This window comes from Rhynchophorus ferrugineus, unplaced genomic scaffold (genome assembly GCF_030347505.1).
Source record: "Rhynchophorus ferrugineus isolate W39M unplaced genomic scaffold, kcgeb_rfMv2 rfM3, whole genome shotgun sequence".
NCBI classification, from domain to species: domain Eukaryota; kingdom Metazoa; phylum Arthropoda; class Insecta; order Coleoptera; family Curculionidae; genus Rhynchophorus; species Rhynchophorus ferrugineus.
Window position 1 is genome coordinate 63,105,288 of NW_027472582.1, and position 19,554 is coordinate 63,124,841.

At 33.2% G+C, this 19,554-nt stretch overlaps 2 protein-coding genes across 8 annotated transcripts in view; both read right to left on the reverse strand.

The window, feature by feature from the left end:
- The window catches only part of tai (basic helix-loop-helix family member taiman), a 693,988-nt gene extending 681,276 nt beyond the window's left edge, over nucleotides 1-12,712 (reverse strand). For 3 of the 5 annotated variants that reach the window (XM_076399151.1, XM_076399152.1, XM_076399153.1), the window contains exons 1-2: nucleotides 12,574-12,699; nucleotides 12,427-12,511 (exon numbers count right to left, since the gene is read on the reverse strand). The gene's annotated coding sequence lies outside the window, so the exon portion shown is untranslated. Of the gene's footprint in view, nucleotides 1-12,426 lie in introns of all 5 variants that reach the window. The other 2 variants (XM_076399165.1, XM_076399166.1) reach the window with 2 other exon arrangements.
- Nucleotides 12,713-13,739: 1,027 nt separating this feature from the next.
- Nucleotides 13,740-19,554, reverse strand: part of alpha-Man-IIb (alpha-Mannosidase class II b) — a 214,902-nt gene continuing 209,087 nt past the window's right edge. For all 3 annotated transcript variants that reach the window (XM_076399168.1, XM_076399169.1, XM_076399170.1), the window contains 2 exons: nucleotides 15,833-18,106; nucleotides 13,740-14,868 (listed from right to left, as the gene is read on the reverse strand). In XM_076399168.1, coding sequence (XP_076255283.1) covers nucleotides 14,381-14,868; nucleotides 15,833-18,106 — 2,762 coding nt within the window. In that variant the 3' untranslated portion in view covers nucleotides 13,740-14,380. The remainder of the gene's footprint in view (nucleotides 14,869-15,832; nucleotides 18,107-19,554) is intronic.

Below are 19,554 nucleotides of genomic sequence, written 5' to 3' on the forward strand. Positions count from 1 at the left end.
TATAAAATATTCAAGGTTTACGATTCATAAATAAGTCGGACAATAAAATGAGCACCGGAGGTAGTTTACAGAAGTATTTCAACAGTAAATTGGGTGAAAATGTTATAAATTTAATTTTAGGTCTTTGTGCATTTATTTTACCATCATTTATTAGGACCAAGTATGAACAAGTTTATTAATATCAAATAATAAATAATTGACTATAGTATTCAATTATATTAAGTTAATTTTTACATTTATCTTTATTCATTTCAAAGCTTTTTACTTAATTGTTTACTGAACTGGAAATCATCATCTATTTTTGTTATCAAAGATGTTACGGGGAGGATGAAGTGCTACTAAAAAGTCGCGGTAAATACTTGTGCGTAAATAACCAGTGTAAGTACTTGGACATAGAGTTGACAAAGATTAACTTGATTAATCAAAAATATTTTATTAGGGATGCAATCTGAAACCTGCCATTTGACGAAAGATGGAATCGGCAAAAGACGGGGGCTCAAAATGAATGGCAGGGCAGAAATTTTATTTGCTAGTAAAATGTGATTTAGGATGCCAGTCACCATATAGAATGAAATACATTCACAATAAAATCTTTATAATAAAATATTTCTAACTAATAGATGGCGCTAGTTCACCGCTTTTTCAGTTAGTACTAACCTTCAAAATTTGTCAAAATTTCATGATATTCTACTCATAAGTTTATCAATTACTGTGCTACTTTTGTTATTTTCAAAACAATGAATCAAAAACAATTTTTTCGTGTTTTAATTTGACACTGCTTCTTGATGGGAGAAAATACCGTTCAAGCGAAGCAATGGCTTGAAAAATGTTATCAAGAAAGAACAACAACACTTTGGTTTGCTGACTTCAAACGTGGTTGTAGAGACACCAATGATGCAGAAAGCACAAAATCGTTTTGAGTAATCGTAATCGCAAAGTGAAATTGAATGAGTTAGTAAACACCCTAATATCAAAAGAACGTGTTGGTTTTATATTGCAAAAGCGGCACGATTGTTCAAAGTGGGTGCCGCGTTTACTCACTTTTGACCAAAAACAAAAACGTGTTGATAATTCTTAGCAGTGTTTGGCTATGTTTAAACGTAACAAACAGAATTTTTTGCATCCATATGTGACAATGGATGAAACATGGATCCATCACCTTCCACTTCGCAATCAAAACGATCGTCATTTGAGTGGACATCGACTGGTAGATCTCATCTAGAGCGCCCGAAAGCACGACAATTGGCTGGAAATGTTATTGCCGCGGAATGTAGAGGTATGGATGTGCCTGATGTAATATTCATGGACTATCTGGAGGGATGAAATACCTTTAACAGCGAGTAAGCGTTATTAGTGGGTTTGAAGGCCGAAACTGCAAAGAAACGACCACATACGGCAAAGAAAATCGTTTTGTTTCATCAAGACAACGCCGCGTGTCTCAAGTCAATCAAAACAATCGCAAAACTACATTAATTGAATATCGAATTGTTCTGGCTGTTCCCAGACCTCAAAAAAATACTCACCGGTAAGAAATTTCGCTCGAATGAAGAAGCTATCGCTGAAACTGAGGTCTAATTTGAGGCAAAAGATAAATCGTTCTACAAAAGTGATATTGAAATATTAGAGCGGTGCTGGAATGATTATGTGGCTCTTGATCGAGATTACGTTGATATAAATCCAATTTAAGCCAATTTAAAATAAAACAACGCCTTTTCTTTGTTACGCCCGGGACTTTTCAGCCCACGTGTTAGTAATTTAAACTAAGCCATCAAGTGCACGATAGACGACTTCAACGCCTTCTTTGATAAGATCGCACAAAATTACTATGTTTTGTGTATTAAGTTAACACTCTATATTATTCCACGTTAGAAACATCAATGAACAGCAATGTTGATGAAACAGGTTAAACGGCGATATTTTTCGTCGGCGCCAATAATTTAAAAAACAAATTTAAACCCAGAATGAAACCGACATTTCATTTGAACTTTAATATTTGCGGAAAATGGGAAAAAACCTTAAATACAATATAACCGCTAGATAGCGTGAAAACAGTAGTAAAGTGAAAGAAAAACACCTCATTCATGTCCCGGTCGCTACCGCAAGAAACCAATAACAATATCTATCCCGAAATGGAACGATAACGAGCTGACCTAGTGGCACCCTGCCTCTTCCCAAGGACCACAAAGCCTTCGCCTCCAAATCGGCGGTTGTTATTCTTGGATATCCAGTGGAGCGAACTCCGTGGTACTAGGCCAGTATATTGCGAGAGGGTAAGAGGTGAAGGACGTACGGTGCGACCCCGCGGCGCGTCGCAGCACGACATCCCGCTGAACTACATATGAAAATGTCCCGGTGCCACCCACCAGGTCCGGCAGGCCCGCGGAGGAGGCCCCGCGAAAGCTTTTAAAACGTTTTAACAGGCATTTTACGATCTCGGCTTTGTTCTGCACGGCCGCGGCACGAGAGAGACTATTTTCGTACGGCGAAATGTCGAGGCCGACGATGCCATTTCGACCACGTCGGTTGCGGAGCGGATTCTGCATATCGAAAATTTATTTCCATTCCCCCATCGGAGTGTTAAATCTCCTTCTACTCTATTACTTTCTTCTCAAATTATATCCTAAAATAAAACAGTTGTAGACAGGAAGACGCGACTAATTTGCAAAAAAATTGCTTGATGACCACAGGTCTATTTAATCAGAAATTGAATCGATGTTTAGAAGTAATCTCCATCGAGAGCCACACAATCATTCTAGCGCCGTTCTAATATTTCAATACCACTTTTGCATAACTATTTAGCTTTTGCTCCAAAATAGGCCTGTCACCAATTGCTGTCCACCCAGACGACGATTGTTTTGATTCCGGAGTGAAATAATGGATCCATGTTTCATCCACAGTCACATTTCGATGCAAAAATTCCTACTCGTTACATTTAAACATGGCCAAACACCAAACACTGTCCACAATCATCAGGTTTTTGTTTTTGGTCAACAGTGAGCAAACCCCGCACCTACTTTGAACAGTGGTGTCGCGTTTACGATTGCTTTACGATGTTAGCTAAATCACGCAACTTCACTTTTCGATCATTAGAAACGATTTTCTTGATGTTTTCTGATGTTACCACAACATGCGTGAGCGGACGACCACTGCGTTTTGTATCATCTTTCTAAGATTGAGGAATACATCTTTCCTTCAATATTTTCGAGAAATCTTCTTATTCTAGGACCAAATTCTAGGACATAAGTATAGTCGGTTTTAGACCTGAGCAACCAAAAGCAGCTTATAAGGTAAATTGGGTGGCATTATTTTACTATCTTTAACCATTAATGACCATTTGTTAAATTAAAAAGTATAAATCAAAAACGAACATTGACATTGCCTTTCGATTTTCAATATATCTTGGTGTAGCCGATCTATATTATGAGAGACATTCGAACTCCAATCTTGTGGAAACTTTGCAACCAATTGTCAATAATTTTCTTGTAATCCCGTGATTTTTAGTTAGTGAGAAAGTTGTGAAAAACACTTTGAGATGGTGTTGCGGCTCATGCTGCTGGCACTCAGGCGTTAAACATCTTGTAAACCTTGCGCCATTAGGTTTCGAATATCAAGTCCGATAAATAATCCTTCTTCGATTTTTGCGCAAAGCAGTTTTGGAAATAACTTGATTAAATATTGGAAAGCCAGCCTTCGCAATAAGGCCATTTATTCTCCTGGTTCATAATCGCCAGGCCTTTCTTACATATCAATAATCAACTACACGACTGTCCCACAGATACAAAAATACATTCCTGGGACCATGATGTAACTACTTTTGATTTCGATACATTCAAATCGCGAACCACATCACTCTGTTCACCTTGCGAAATTAAATGATTTTCTTCCATAATGAAATCGCTTTTAATGCTCGCCGGTGGTAAAAACCAAGTTCTTAAGGTATTGTTTTGCACCTCTACGTAGAGAAATTGGCAACGGATCACTGTTCGTACCTAAAATTGGCTTCGACACTGATTATACGTCAGGATATTGATAATGTGCATTTTTTTCCCTTTATACCGACAGCATTCAGCGAGCAAACATGATTTTTCTGTTCTCTTCATAACGTTGGTACAGAAAATAACAAGTATACATTTTCACCAAGTGATTAGATCACTATACAGCTTTGTTCTTCACGCGTACTAATGGCTAATGATCATTAATGTATTAATATTTACTTCAGGAAAACCAAAATATTGCCAATATGCGCCTTTGACTGCATTTGTCATGATTTTTACACCTTTACCGAGCATATAACGTCCACAATAAAAACACCTTGAACCGACTTTGCCACAGCAGAACAAAAACGAATTCCAAATGATATTTGATGCAACGCCATCAGATGACAACCGTTATAAGAACGCAGTACTGCCACCATGCTAACTCGAAAATTAAAACCAATCTTGACAAACAGATTGAAAATCTATGTTCGGTGCACCAAATAACGTTAATGTTTAAACATGTGTCTTTATGAACCAAGAAAGTATTTGTGTCAGGTTTTTAATTATTACTATAATTGTATGGTGACACAGCAACTGCAAAATATTGATGTAAAGTTTAACATTTCACTATCGTATGGCAAATATATCATATAATCACTTGCTGAATTTATATTCAATTAAAAATATTTTTCAGCAATCACCGATCTATGAAATTTACTTAGATATGAAAGATCACCTTAAACGCTACTTTAATTCTTATACATCAACACTTGAAAATTATCTAACTCCTCAATAATCGCAAAAGTATTATTTCCCCAACGTAAATTTAAAATAGGGGATAGTAAAAAATAAGAAAAAGTATAGATTCACAATGGAAACTTTGAAAAATAATAATATATCTAATTTTTCATGCAAAAGTATTGCAGTTATAACGTAAAATTCTTGAAGGCAAAAGTAAAACCAATAATTCACATAATAAAAAACAAAAAATATATAACACCATATTATAACTACAGGCATCACCATTTAATTTCCCATCACTGAAACCGTAGGAGCTTCATCCCAATAACAAAATACCATTCGCAAACTGTACAAAGGCGCCAGCCCAATATCAAATATAATCGAGAAACAGAAACACGTGACGCTCGACACGAGCCTTTGTGACCCCCTTTTCATCTATTTCTTTCATAGCATATAATCACACAGTCCCCCCAACAGGCGAAATGAAAAGAAAATACCATCCCGGCCACAGAAAGATGAACCTGAAAGGAGGCATCGATGTGAAACAGCCCCAGGTGTTGGCAGAAACATCAAAGGGGAATATGCAACTGTTTCCTCTAAGGCCCAACGCCGCAGCTTTACATTTTACAATATAATCAAATACTTTGTAAATAATGCAATGTTGTAAAACGATTAAAAATAGAGTTTGTAATTACGACGATTAACTATTTTATTAGCATCACCTGGGAATGTATAATACATACATAACGAGCAACCATGCAACACTGAATATATAAAAATCAAATTTACTCTAAACATTATCATTAGTAGTACCTACATATCAGTAAGGATTTAAATTTTACACTAAAAAAAGGAATATTACTTAAAAATTACAAAAAATTACACCCTTTTTAGCTAGAGCATCGGTATGCTCGTTACCCGATATTCCCACGTGTGATTGTGAAGAGAGAGATTGAAGAATGGGTGGAGATTGGGAGACGAGGAGGTGGGAGTATTTAAATTTGAGGAAACAATATATTGCATTAAATGATTCGGTTAGGAAAAACCATTGTATATGGTTGGAAACAGTTATAGCTTGAAATTCTAACAAGATGTTGTATAAGACTATAAAAGGAAGAGCCAAACGCCATCTATAAATATAAGACTCTTACCACAAGAGTAAATTTGTGTTAATATATCAATTGACACTTCGGGAAATATTTATAATAGGAAGCACGGGTAAGATTTAAAGATGCTGGAGGCTGCTGCTAGTTAAAAGATTGTCATCACATCAGCTCAAGAACTCTCTATTATACAATTTATCAAAAACAAAAAATCAGTGGTATCCTCTAATAGGTGGATTAACTTAGTACGTAGAATACATATAATAATTGTATTTAAATTATTATAAATTCTTTCTACGATGAATAAATATATAAACAAACCGCCAAATAAACTAACAAATAAATAAATAAATTAAAGATAAAAATAAAATAAACTTGTACATATACACATATACAAACCAGCAAACACTTTCAGACAGAAATGTAGATTTTACCTATATTCTTGTATAAAGCCACATTCAGGAATACTAAATGTTTTTGATTCTAATTTTTAGGAAATTCTTCTAAACGTCTACCGGCATTGAAATGAAAATTCATTTGACGGTATGTAATGCTCCTAATCTCAATATTTCACTGTGAACGTTCTCACCACATCTCGTCAAACGATACAGAGCGTTTTTACTCTTTAAAAAGGTTTTCGAGATTCGACCAGCAATGAATCACTCCGAAAAGTTCCTTGTTGCTTATCAAAATCAAGATCAACAAAGCCTTGTTTATGCACCAGTACTGAGACAGCTGTAACAATACTCAGTTTGGCGTGGTTTATATGTTAGAAATATAAATCGCTCCAACATAATCATCTTTCTTGGATACATCATATTTCTCCATTAATCTTACATTGTCGCATAATAATTATAAACCTAATACAAAAACTGTCTCGGTTCATAAAGACATAAAACTGGATGAGAAGGTAAAATAATTTCTATTTTATGTAAAGGATTTCATAGACCTTTCACAATATATGTTCTATATATATCATAGACACCTCATTATTTTTTTGATAACATTTGATTCTTTCGTTTTATTGCTACCGGCGTAGATTGCAGTTTGATATCATATGGCCATCACATGCTTTAAAACTTCATTATAGAAAAGAGATACAAATACGCTGAAGTAGCAATATATAGTATCTACATATTGTTGTTTGTACAATTCAGAAAAAATTGGTACAATTCAGAGAAATTTCTACAAGGAACCATGTCCTTTTAATATGGCGGGTGGGTTAAGGCTTTAGGCACCTTCAAAGTGTCTTTAAGCACATTTGTAATATGCCTGAAAAAGATCCTACCAGATGCCACAGCATTAGTTTCTCGTCAGTTCATCGATTATCATCGATCTTTTACGTGTTGATCTATCATAGTTATTCCCTATTATAATTCGATGGAAAAAACCCTTCCAATTTTGTAACAAGCAGTAGTTTATCCAACAAAAAACAACAGATCACGTCACTCTGTAAGAATTCGTAAACTTTTTTTCTTTGACATGATAGAAAAAATTTCGGTAAGAGGTAGTCTTCACATAACTTAGTCCAACTCGCACCTGCGGGTCTTCCTGACGAGGTATCCGTAACAGGATTCCTAAACCAGGTTTCAGACAAAAAAAACGATAGAAAACCTACAAGACAATGTATCTATAAATATATAGAAAATGCATTGAAAAGGCTCACACCAAATTTCAAAGAAATCGGCTCAGTAGAACTTGAGATAGCATGTCAACCGTCAAAAAAAAAAGTTCATAAACACACGTTTAAAGCTTCATCTCTAGAATTTAACAATAACTAAACATAACACTAAGCAATATATGACTAGTTCTGAAATTATAAATCTTAATCATTTTGCACAATTGTAGATAAGACTACAATATCTGAAACACCAGTTTATCCAAGAAAAAAAGCCAGATCACGTCTCTTTGTTAGAATTCATAGACTTTTTTTCTTTGATACGACAGAAAACCTATAGACAAAGATCAAAAGCTTTTTTGATTGAGATAAAAAAATACCGTCAAAAAATAGTTTCGAGAAAACACTTCGAAAGTTCCATTTTTAAAAACCGCGTCTCTAAAACATCTCCGAAATTTGATTGGGCCATAATTTCCACGTAGCATTTTCCTCCCCACGCAAAATTCAACTCTAATTAATGCTTATTATTGTTTGTAAATCAGACAAGAAACAAGCATCTCCGTGATACGGACACAGAGACGGAGAATATTCAACAAAATCAATTAATTAAAAAAGAAAACCAACAGGAAACAGCTATTTTAAGTACTAGACGCGCCCTTAATGAATCCCAAAATAAAAGCTCTAATTGCGAAAGCTGATTACCATGAAACAGTCGAACCCGCGATAAACGGCAGGTTTCATTAACAAAATAAAATGTCATACTGACATTAGAACAACGAACTCGTTCCTCATTAGGAGGCCGCTACCGACCAACCAACTACGCATTACGATTTACATTGCTCAGTGGTACCCATCCGAATGAGTTAGTAAGTTTCGACTGAAGCCGTAAACCTATTACTGACGATTACCGAAAGGATCCAGATTTCTCTCTTTCTATTTGTGCAGGGAGGCGTGATGCAAACATCACGGAATAAATTACAGTTTAGGAATTTTGTGAGTTTACAAAACTACTCCCCTAAGGGATAATAAATTGAATTTGTACCGAAACATAGTTGGTGATGTGAAAATTGTATTACGCCATTATTAAGTATAGTTAAGTTAGGTTTCGAGCACATTTCATTTCGGTTAATTAAGATTGATATTCAAACAAACGAGAGTATAGTGATTCAAAAAAAAAACAATAAGCTAGATGACTAGATGCTATTTTTGAATAAATAGTTTATGACAAATCTACGTATTTACATTACCCGAAGTAAAAGATATTTCTACAAAACAGATCAATTTGAAAGAAAAATTGTCGTTTAAAATAGTGAAATTTTAATCAGCGCATCGACATTCGATCGAGTATCGATGGTGTCGGGTCCCTAATGTGATTATACATCGCTAAAAACTCCAAACAAATTGTGTACTTTCGATCCAAGGCCGAAAAATCTTGCGGAAATGGAGCTAGGAAGGCGGGAACAAGCTAGTATAGTTAGAACATGAGTAACGTATTCACAGCAATAAAATAATTCTAATGTAAGTATTTATTATTTTAAGTATCTTTAACTATGGCTTTAACTAACAATTTATTTACCTCGATATTACAATAAACTGTTGATAACAGACGTTAGGACTTATTTGTTTTGATGTTTGAGTCCCTAATAATGTTCTTTTTTCAATATGAGACTAGTTTAATCAAACAAGTGTGTATAAGCAAGTATATTTTTCCACAAGATTATAATGCCAACTAGACCGAAGAAAATGGGCTTCTAACTGAACTCACTAAACATTCACTGCTGACCATATATTCTCAAAACGCAAAGAAAAATATTAATTAAACTCAAGCCTTCAACAAGTGTCAATCAAATCCCAATATGATTAGATTACGAAGTCCCAATATCAAATATCTGATTTCTTGTATAACAAATAGTTAGATGGGCTATACTGCACTAAGTAAGGGTAAGTAACAGTAAGTAGTAGTAACATGTGTGATATGGCAATCAGAAACTTGAAACATTTGGAACAACACTTATGTACATGAATTTAGTTAATACAACTATTATTATGTACATATATTATTTTAAAATGTTTATTTTGTGTTAAAAACACAAATTTCATTATTTTTTAATTTTTATTGAATTTCTTATTTATTTTTTGAAGTCGATTCAATTTTTTTATTAAAACTATTTTATTTTTCTCTTTTTAGTGTTATATATTTACTCAATAAATTACGCATTACGTTATTTTATTTAATATTACAATAGGTAGGCCAAGTAAAGGTGCAGCTCGTATGAGGAAAAATAGGAATAAACAAACAATGAATGAAAATAAGGAGCGTTTCAGGCCCCGCGGTCCGCTAGCCTAGGTGATTTGATAAATGTTCTAACTAAACATCAACAAAAAGTTATTATCCCCATTGGGAATCGAACTTGCGACTTCCGTTTAGGAGCTAAACGCTTAAACCATTACACCATATAAGCAATTGACCGAGAAATCGGCAATGCAATTGCAAATAAAAACAACTGGCAACATGCAATTAAAAAAATATACAGCCGAACATAGAACCTCCTTTTTTGAAAACGGTTAATAAAATCTTCGGCGTGAATCAAAAAAACTATTGCTTCTCAGATCACTGACTTTTCAATTTATATTTACAATGTATATAAAAATAGTATTAGGTCATTTTTTAATATAATAATTAAGCAATATATAATTAGTTCTGAAATTAACCAATTGAATTCCTTGCCTACCTTACCCAAAAACTTGCCATGTTGTGCTGACCAGAAGTGTCATTATCTTGTTTAACTATCTTAAAAAAACATTCAAAAATGAGCCGATAACAGGAAATCCCAAACGAATGGATGAAAATATAAAAATTCTTAAAGAGTTATTATTAGATTTTAAAAATTATTGTCATGTCTGGCAGACTAATAAAATGGATAGTGCCATCAATCTAATTAAAGATAATCACTGATTTGAACAAGTCATTACATTTCCAAACTAACAGTTGCCAAGCAGCGAAAACAGAAGACAAAAACATTGGAGTGCCAGGACAGTAGATAATTAATTAAATTAATGAAATACCAATGATATTTAAATTATTCACGGACAAGATTGTTGGTGAAAATGGCTGATTCCATACTGTGCGAAAATTCTGTTACAGTATCCATATCTACACGTTTCCTTATTCTGTATCTACATTGCATTTTAACTAAGAATTCATGTTTTAAATTCAAATCAATGGTGATGAGGCCACGTATATCATCATCCTGGCTAGGTGTCAAATACAACGTCGCATCGATGAAATATCTGTTACTCTTTAAACCACCAATAAATCAATACTCTTCAGCAAAAACACAAAACTGATGACTGTTTAAGGATCAGAGGAATACAACGCACAAAGGTGTAGAAGAATAAATGCTTATTTAAATGTTTAATCAATTTATTGTTGATGTATTAAAAAGTACAAAAATAAATATTTTATATAGAGTAGAGAATTTAAAACAATCAAAACAAAACTACTAATTTTCTTTGATAGGATTAGCGATTATAAATTACAATACCTATAATATTTGGACCTAGATTTGCATACTTTTGAACAACTACATCCTGAGTGTCATAAATATTGCATCACCGTTTGCCTTGTTTCCTAAATAATCACAAAAAATCTATAGTGAGATTGGATTTGGTTAAGTTGAAAATAATTAAAAATTATAAGTATCTACCATAAAACAGACCAAGGGTAAACGAAACAAACTACAAAAAACTACCGCATATCATATGAGATGTATTACCCATATATTTACCCTCTTTTAACAATAATAATACTGACTATATGACTGCAAATAACTAATAATAACTACTTGACAAATTTATTTTATTATTAGTCAATTCAATATTGCTATTCAATTAACGAAATTATGAATATTCATTAATATATTTTTAAATGTTAGATTATTAATTAATTTCAACCAGTGCGTCAAGAAATAGGATATCGGAAGATTAGTCAATAATTAATATATCCAATATTAATCATTTCTAAAAATAAATAAAATAATAAGGATGCTTAATGTATTATATATGGCATATTCGCATATATACTTTCATAACTATTACGTCATTTACACAGGTTCCAAAATAATCCGATAAAAAACGTTCTATTAATAATGTATAAGCTACAGCTACTGGCTGCACTAGAAATTAAAGAGAATCAAGAATTATTAGAACGTTTTTTAAATACATGTAATTCATATTCATTTGACAAAAATTCATATTCCCTCCAATAGCAAGAACAATACATAGAACATATCGCAATAAAATATGTAATATGTGCTGTTTAGTATTTATATATTTCATTAAAATCTAAATAATATTTCAGACATCACCACATTTAAGTATTTTATATATATCCAATTTATAAAATATCCAATAGTGAATAATCACTGAATACCAATAATCAATTTTATAAGCCATAAACTAAAACCACACACATCTCTAATATAACCCCAAACACTACAATATACTATATCATACCAGCTGCACACATGTTACAAAATATATAGCTACAATGGGCACTAAATAAAATTATCGCACATTATAAATCAGAAAGATCCAAATTCTATTCGAAATATAAAGTGACAGTCATATCAACAAATATAGAACCAAACCAACATAAAATTTGACATCTATTTGAAAACAAACCGGGTTTCTACATGTAAATAAACAATCAAGAAATAGTTAAATTTAGGAAACACTGGTATATTACCACATTATGTTTAAAAGTACTGAAGTATATCTTTCCAAAACTATTTATATTTATTTAGGAACCATAATAACAATCAAAAAGCGATTATATATTCAGTAATTGATTAATTTCAGTTAAAAATGATAGGCGCCTACAAAATCGAACATAACCTAAAAATAGAAACATCGATTTATAGACTGTTTTACTTATAATTCCCAAATTTAAATCACAGAACACTAAATATATATCCCATTTACTTACCTAATTCGTTCGAGATAATCATTGTGTATCCTATTTTATATCCTGATCTGCGAAAGGAAACCAAACAAAATTCAAGGTCTTGAATCTAAACACGAGAAAGTATGTTAACAAATGCTTGAACGCACTAAAGTCATCACAAGTCCGCACCTGAGAACTATAAACCACTGTCAAAGCTATTTGTTTTTCAGATACCTCACCGATTATTGCATGAAAATATGGAAAAAATAGCACACGTCCAAGAAAACGATGTTTTCAACATGGCCGCCATAAAATTTCGTTCTTTCATAAGGTTTTGTTGACCCTGATGGTATAACTATTTTGATTGGTTAGGGAAACGCGGTTCGATCTCTCATTGGTGGCATTCAAGGTTAGGGGCAAAACATGGCTGGGTATCTGTCAATTCAAGATATTTGTTTAAATATGTTTGAATGTAGTTATATGCTACAAATTGCGAACATAAAAAAATAAGACTTATTTTTAATTAAAATGTAAAGACCACCAGAATAACATTGCATAGTTTAATATGTTGCTGATAAATATAAAAAAATATACTTGTGGCGTCCTCTGTTGTGAAATAACAGAGTTCTTTAGCCACATATAGCTTTAAATTTTTACCTACAGATGGGGCAATATTATACTCAATATAAATTAAAAATAAAATTTAAAAAGAAAACGGATATGGAAAAGGAAACATTCAAACGTCACTGTTTATTCTTTTCCGCTAATTCTTCATAGTTAAATAATTTTTAAAATTAAAAAACACATTTTATAAAAAGTAAAAGGGACCTATAAAATAATATATCATTATGCCAAAAAATAATTTAAAATCTTAAATTCAAGACATATATGCAAAGTAATAATGTATACCCTAGATCGTATTTTGTTATTCATCTCTTATGCAACCCATTATACTTTATATATTAGGAATAACTTTTGTTTGTTTAAATGTTTCAATATATTCAGTCTCTTTCATAGAATAACTCTATCTAATATTACTTTATGACCTCTTTGTTAACAATGTAATCAGCAAAGTAGTAAGTTTTCTGTATATAATTCTTAAATTAGATACATTTTCTGTTCTTTTTTTATTAATGCCGGTTATTTTAACTATATATAATGGTTAATCCTTGTTTACAAAATAAACTGATAATTATGATAACTCTAAAAATGATTCTTTATTGCGCTTTTAAAATGGCATTAAATTGATGACAAACCAAAATATGATAACAACATAAAGAGAATATTACATAGAAGTAATATATAGAGATTTAGTATAAATATGAATACATAGGTTTAGGGAATTAAAAGAATAATTACCCAAAAATGATTTATTACATTAAAAAATTTTACACATATGAGTAGACATAGAAAACAAAAAAAACATAATAAATTAGCCAACAAAAATTCAGTCGATCTTCCTAAAACAAATATCTAATAAAACTTATAAAACATGGACATGCACTCCTCCATTACATTTACAGGCTTACAATATCATTGTTACTGGCAATATAATATTAGCAATAAAATATGCTAAAATATCTTCCTAAATGATTTTAAACAATAGGTTCATCTAAACTAAGGATATTCTTTAAAATCATCAAAATCATCTAAAATAAAAGTCCACAAGTGAGTACATAGGAACAAACTATAAAAAATAATACTAGTACATGTGTAAACATAAAAACTTGATTAAAAAACTGATTATTCTTATGATATAAAATATTCAAAATTGTATTTAAAAAAGTGTAGCTGTAGTTCTCTTTATAAATTAATGGAAAATAACTGTATGCTATCTACTTAAAAATAATAATAAAAATATCTGTCATAACTTTTACACTATAAAAGATCACATAAAGTTATAAGAATTATTTATCTACTTTAGTTTAGCTCCTCTATATACAAGTAATTAATAAAAAGTATCTACAAATAAATTCATCTAGAAAATCACATCAAACTATCCAAAGGTTATATTCACTGTCTTCAGTGACATAGGTTCTATATACATCTCTCCTAGGTTACTTAGTTTGCGAATGCTATCCAAGCCGGTGAGCGATTTCAGTTCAAGATCTTTCACGCTCAATAATTCAAAATAATTGCCACCATCCAGCTTGGATACCTGACAAGTATAATTGGCATTAACAGAACAGTCATAACCTTGTCGGTGAAACACCAACAGCGCGTTATTGGAGGGAAACTGGGCGTATTCGTAATCGGGCTGTGTCCGTAGGTTGAATAGGTGCAAGTCGCAGGGCAGCGTTTTCTTAATCAATTTCAATCGGTCGGGAACGGTCGCTTGATGTTCCGGATCAATAATGTATATCTGGGCTGGGTAGTTAAGGGCATTAGATAAATGGGTAGCGTAAAGCGACGGCCTAGGGAATGATTCGGGTTTTGAAGACTCAACTGTTGCCGTTGGAATGTTAAACGATCGAACTTGTTCACCTGTAATACATAATATATATTTATAGATGTATTGCTTATATGGCGAAGGCGCAGGTTTTCGGAGATAGTACAAAGGCTTTATTGTTTTACAATTCAATTAAATTGTATCAAAGTTTTTTCTTTCTGTGTAATAGCTTTATAAAAATATAGATAAAATAATTTAAATCATTAACATGTGTATAAATAAATACACTACATAATTTACACATAGAGTGGCCAGTGACCATAGTTTTCCCGTTTTGGTTTCAGATTATCTGTCCAGTTATCTTAATTTCTTAATAGTAGTAGTAATTTCTTTTGTATTTTCTTTACCAAACGGTAGAAAAAAACGTACCCACCATTAGTTCGGGAGTATAAATGTATAGAGTTATTTGCGAGTTTTCTAAGTAGTGTAGTACAAAAAATGTACAGATTTTAACGTAGGACATGGTGGTGCTAGTAATACAGAAACAAAATTAAAATATGAAATACAGTCTGTCTGACCAAGCTGCTGTTTCAATAGTTTATATTGGGAGGAGTTATTCAAATAACTTTCATGTAATTATTGATTATTTTACTGCATCTATCTGGAGACAACGCACCTTTTGAAAGCTTTTTCATTGATTAATAAAAGTGACAAATCACTGTTCAGTGCTGAAGTTTTGAAAGTTTTGCAGATAGTCAAGATCAACATCAACAAATCATATATTAAACTTCATTCTACTCAGAAAACTGAACAATTAATAATAAACTGCCCTGATTTGATGATATTAAGTAATTGTTATTGTTACTATATTATTTAAGATGTAACAAACCTAGGCGTGATGAGATGTGATGAGAACAATAAATATTCACTTTATATACACATACTTCTTATGAAATTAAGAATCTGCTGTAAATGTAAAATAACATAGTATTTGTAATACTTTTAAAAACTTGTTTTAAATGTACATATTTACAAAATATGAAGTATATATACAATTACCTTTCTCAAACAGATCCTCTTCATCAAATCTTTTCTGTTGGACGACATTCTCAACAGGAACTTTAGAAATATCCTCAATAATAAGCCAGTATTTACTAGAAGTCCTCTTATTATCTACCAAACCTTCACCCATACCTCGCGAATCATCATACAAAGTCCTCCTATCTAACATTATCTCTAAATAACCAGGTTGCCAGGCCGAGGCACCTTGAGCGTGATTCGTCAGCAAGCTCATCCGAATATTGTCGTCTTGAATATACGCCATGGTGGTAATTGGAAAATAGTTCCCTTCGATGCCGATTCGCTCGATTTTGATTCTCTTTTGCATATTAAGGCCGTTGGAATCTGTGAAGACTTCCGGAGGTTCTCCATTTTGCACGTCGGAAATTATTCGCATGAAAAGTTCGGTTTCGCGATTCTTTGGCGGATTTTCAAAATCTACGACGTTTTCAATGTTTATGGCGTCGGAGAGGGTTGATTTCTCGTCAAGGTAAATTGTCACTTTATGAAGCAAAAACGGCCCATATATTGTAAGCAATTCTGTCGTTACTGGTCCAGTGGTTATGATCACCGACATCTGTTCCTTATATTGTAATAAAACGTCTTTTTCGTAATCTCTCTCATTTGGATCAGGCATAAATAGGTAAGCTCCTGAATGAAACTGTGCACTTCTATATGCTGCAAATTGAATTTTACACTGCATGACTTTCGGTTTGTGTTTTCTTGTGACAGATTTCATGAAACCTGTTGTACCACTGAATAAGAGTTTCATTTTGTGGTTTTCTAGTTGAATATCACTAGGGGGAATATCTTTAATTGTAAAAGGTGCTTCAACTTTATTGCCATCTGATATAATTTGAGTCTTTTTCTTGCAATTCTTGCAGTACAAAGTGGCCAATTTTTCTTTGGTGTTTTCTGCGTATACCAGGTGGTAGGTGGTCAAAGTTAACGCCTCCAACTTCGCAATGAATATTAATTCGAACTCATTTGGTTCTATCCAGTATTTACCGAGACTAGCTTCTAAAATTGGATTGATCTGATAATCAATATCATTACCTTTTGAGTCTGTTACTTTGACGTCAGTAGTATTAACTGTGAGAGTGATTACGTGCTCTTGGGGGTACGCTAGAGAATTGAACACCGTTATTTTTCGTTTCTGTTTCTCTCCTATTTGGATTTTACTCTTGTTTGGGATTTTTTCATATGATTCGCGTTCAACGTCGCTCAGAACTAAGTTGTGACCTTTAGCAATGTGTACTTTTGGGAACAACAAGCTTTGTAGAGAATTTTGCTGTATGTTAACGGTGTCTCTTAGAGCCTCGAACAATTTTATACCATAGTCTTTCATGACGAACGATTTGCTGGTTCCAGTGATAGCATCGTGATGCTGGAATAAGCCTAAGTTTCTACGAGCTCTTATCAATTTTTCATAATCTTTCTCTAATGTTTTTAAATAAGCCAATAATCTTTGTTGCTTGGCGTTATTCAGTGCAACTGTATAGAGTATTTCAGCCGATCTCAAATTATGCTCCAGCTCTCGATCAAGAATTTTAAGAAAAGGTCTGGTGGTGAAGTATCCAGACCAATACGCCGGTCTACCTTCGGAGAATATGTCGGAATAAACAAAGAAATCTCCTTTCAATGAGGGATACTGATCGTAGCGCTTCAAAATTTCATCAAAATAATTCGATGGTGTTCCGAAACTGACTTCAGCCTTGTACTGATCTTTATGCGCGTTGATGTAGTTGATTAGTTTCATGTAATTTAAATATTGTTGGTCAAACTCCTCTCGTAGATTATATCGGAAATCGTCTCCTAGCGGCATCAACACCACATTATGGGGAAACAAAGATCCAGTTCGAGCGTATTGCTCCAGCAAAAGCTCGGACTTTTCCTTTACATTCTTCTCGGTAATTGCTTGTGCTTTCAAGGAATACTCAGTGTATTCGCCTTGTACTTTTCGAAAGTCGAAATTAAGACAGATGTACGGATGCGGGCCACAACTGTGCTTGATGGAATAAATATCGAACGGTTGATTGTGGGTGAGAATTGAGCCGGTGCCGCTGTTGGAATTCCAGCTGGGTACCCATCGGAAATCGCCGTACTGCTTCAGAGCTAACCACTGTTTCCAGGCGTAATGGATCCTTTGAATCACTGTACCTCGAAGACCTGACTGTCCTAAAAGGTACGGTACGGTGCTTCCATGACCGAAAGGATCCACTGACCATCCGGATTTCGGTTTAATGCCCAAGTTCGCCCATAACCATTGGTGACCTGTAAAATATTAATATATTTATTGACGGTCAAGTTAAAAAATAATTGCAGATTTCTTGTCCATGGATAATTTATTCATGGGAGACAAAATTGTAAGCAGATTTGATTCAAAATCAAAGAACTGCATTAGTTAATCGTAAGATGCCCCCAACTTGAATTAAGATCAAACAGATTGTTCAACTATAAAACCTATTTGGGCTTAAAGCATATAAATATGGGGTTGTAGTAGCAAGATAAACCGATTAGTCGTACGTAACCAACAAAAAAATATACGATGACTTCGAAATCAAGTGGATTTACGAAATTCTCCAAGATATCGCTTCATAAAACATGAAAGATTATTAAATTACAGCAACGTAGAAGCAATACTGCTATTAGACAACGCACAGGAAGGATATCATCATATTGAAGTGGAAGTTGTATAGTGCGTAAGTGTCACTCTTAATTTTAGCTTAAGTAGCTTAATTTAAATTTAATTTGTGAAGTATACATAGATGTATTGATTCTGAACGAGTTTTGCATGCATTGCAAGTACAACTGAACAATTGTAAAACATTAAATTGTAAATTAAGATTTGTTAGATATATAAATAATTAGGTGAATGCGCCTACATCTGACATCCTCTGACGATGTATATATGGTTGCATAGTCGATATTAAAGTAGTTTTCTGCAAATTATAATAAATGCTACGGCGCATGCTCGTACTAATGCCATCCGGACAGGATGAAGATAGCAAGATAATAAAACGATTAGTTGTACATAACCAACAAAAAATTATACGATGACTTCGAAATCAAGTGGATTTACGAAATTCTCCAAGATATCGCCTCATAAAACATGAAAGAAGATTATTAAATTACAGTATACGAAGCAATACTGCTATTAGACAACGCACAGGAAGGATATCATCATATTGAAGTGGAAGTTGTATAGTGCGTAAGTGTCACTCTTAATTTTAGCTTAAGTAGCTTAATTTAAATTTAATTTGTGAAATATACATAGATGTATTGATTCTGCACTAGTTTTGCTTGCAATGCAAGTACAACTGAACAATTGTAATACATTAAATTGTAGTAAATTGTAAGATTACTAGCATATCTAATATAAGATATAATAAAACAAATAGGATTATTAGAACCTACATTTGATCGCCAACACTGCTTTTTTATATCTTAAAGTCTCCTTATACCAACGAAGGTTTATCTGGACTGAACCTACAGTTTAACGTGGCCTGGGTATTAAGCCTACAGACTAGCGAATGACAACTTATAAATCATCCCAGAAGATATCCGGTCTTACCCAGCGTGGTTACTGGTGTGACTGGGATCATTTTCCTTGCCGGATTTTGCACTCTTGCCTAGGACAATCACGAGTATTAAACAAGCAGTAACATACATTTTACGACCATGTCCCAGCAGGATTCGAACCTGCGACTATCGCAACAGTA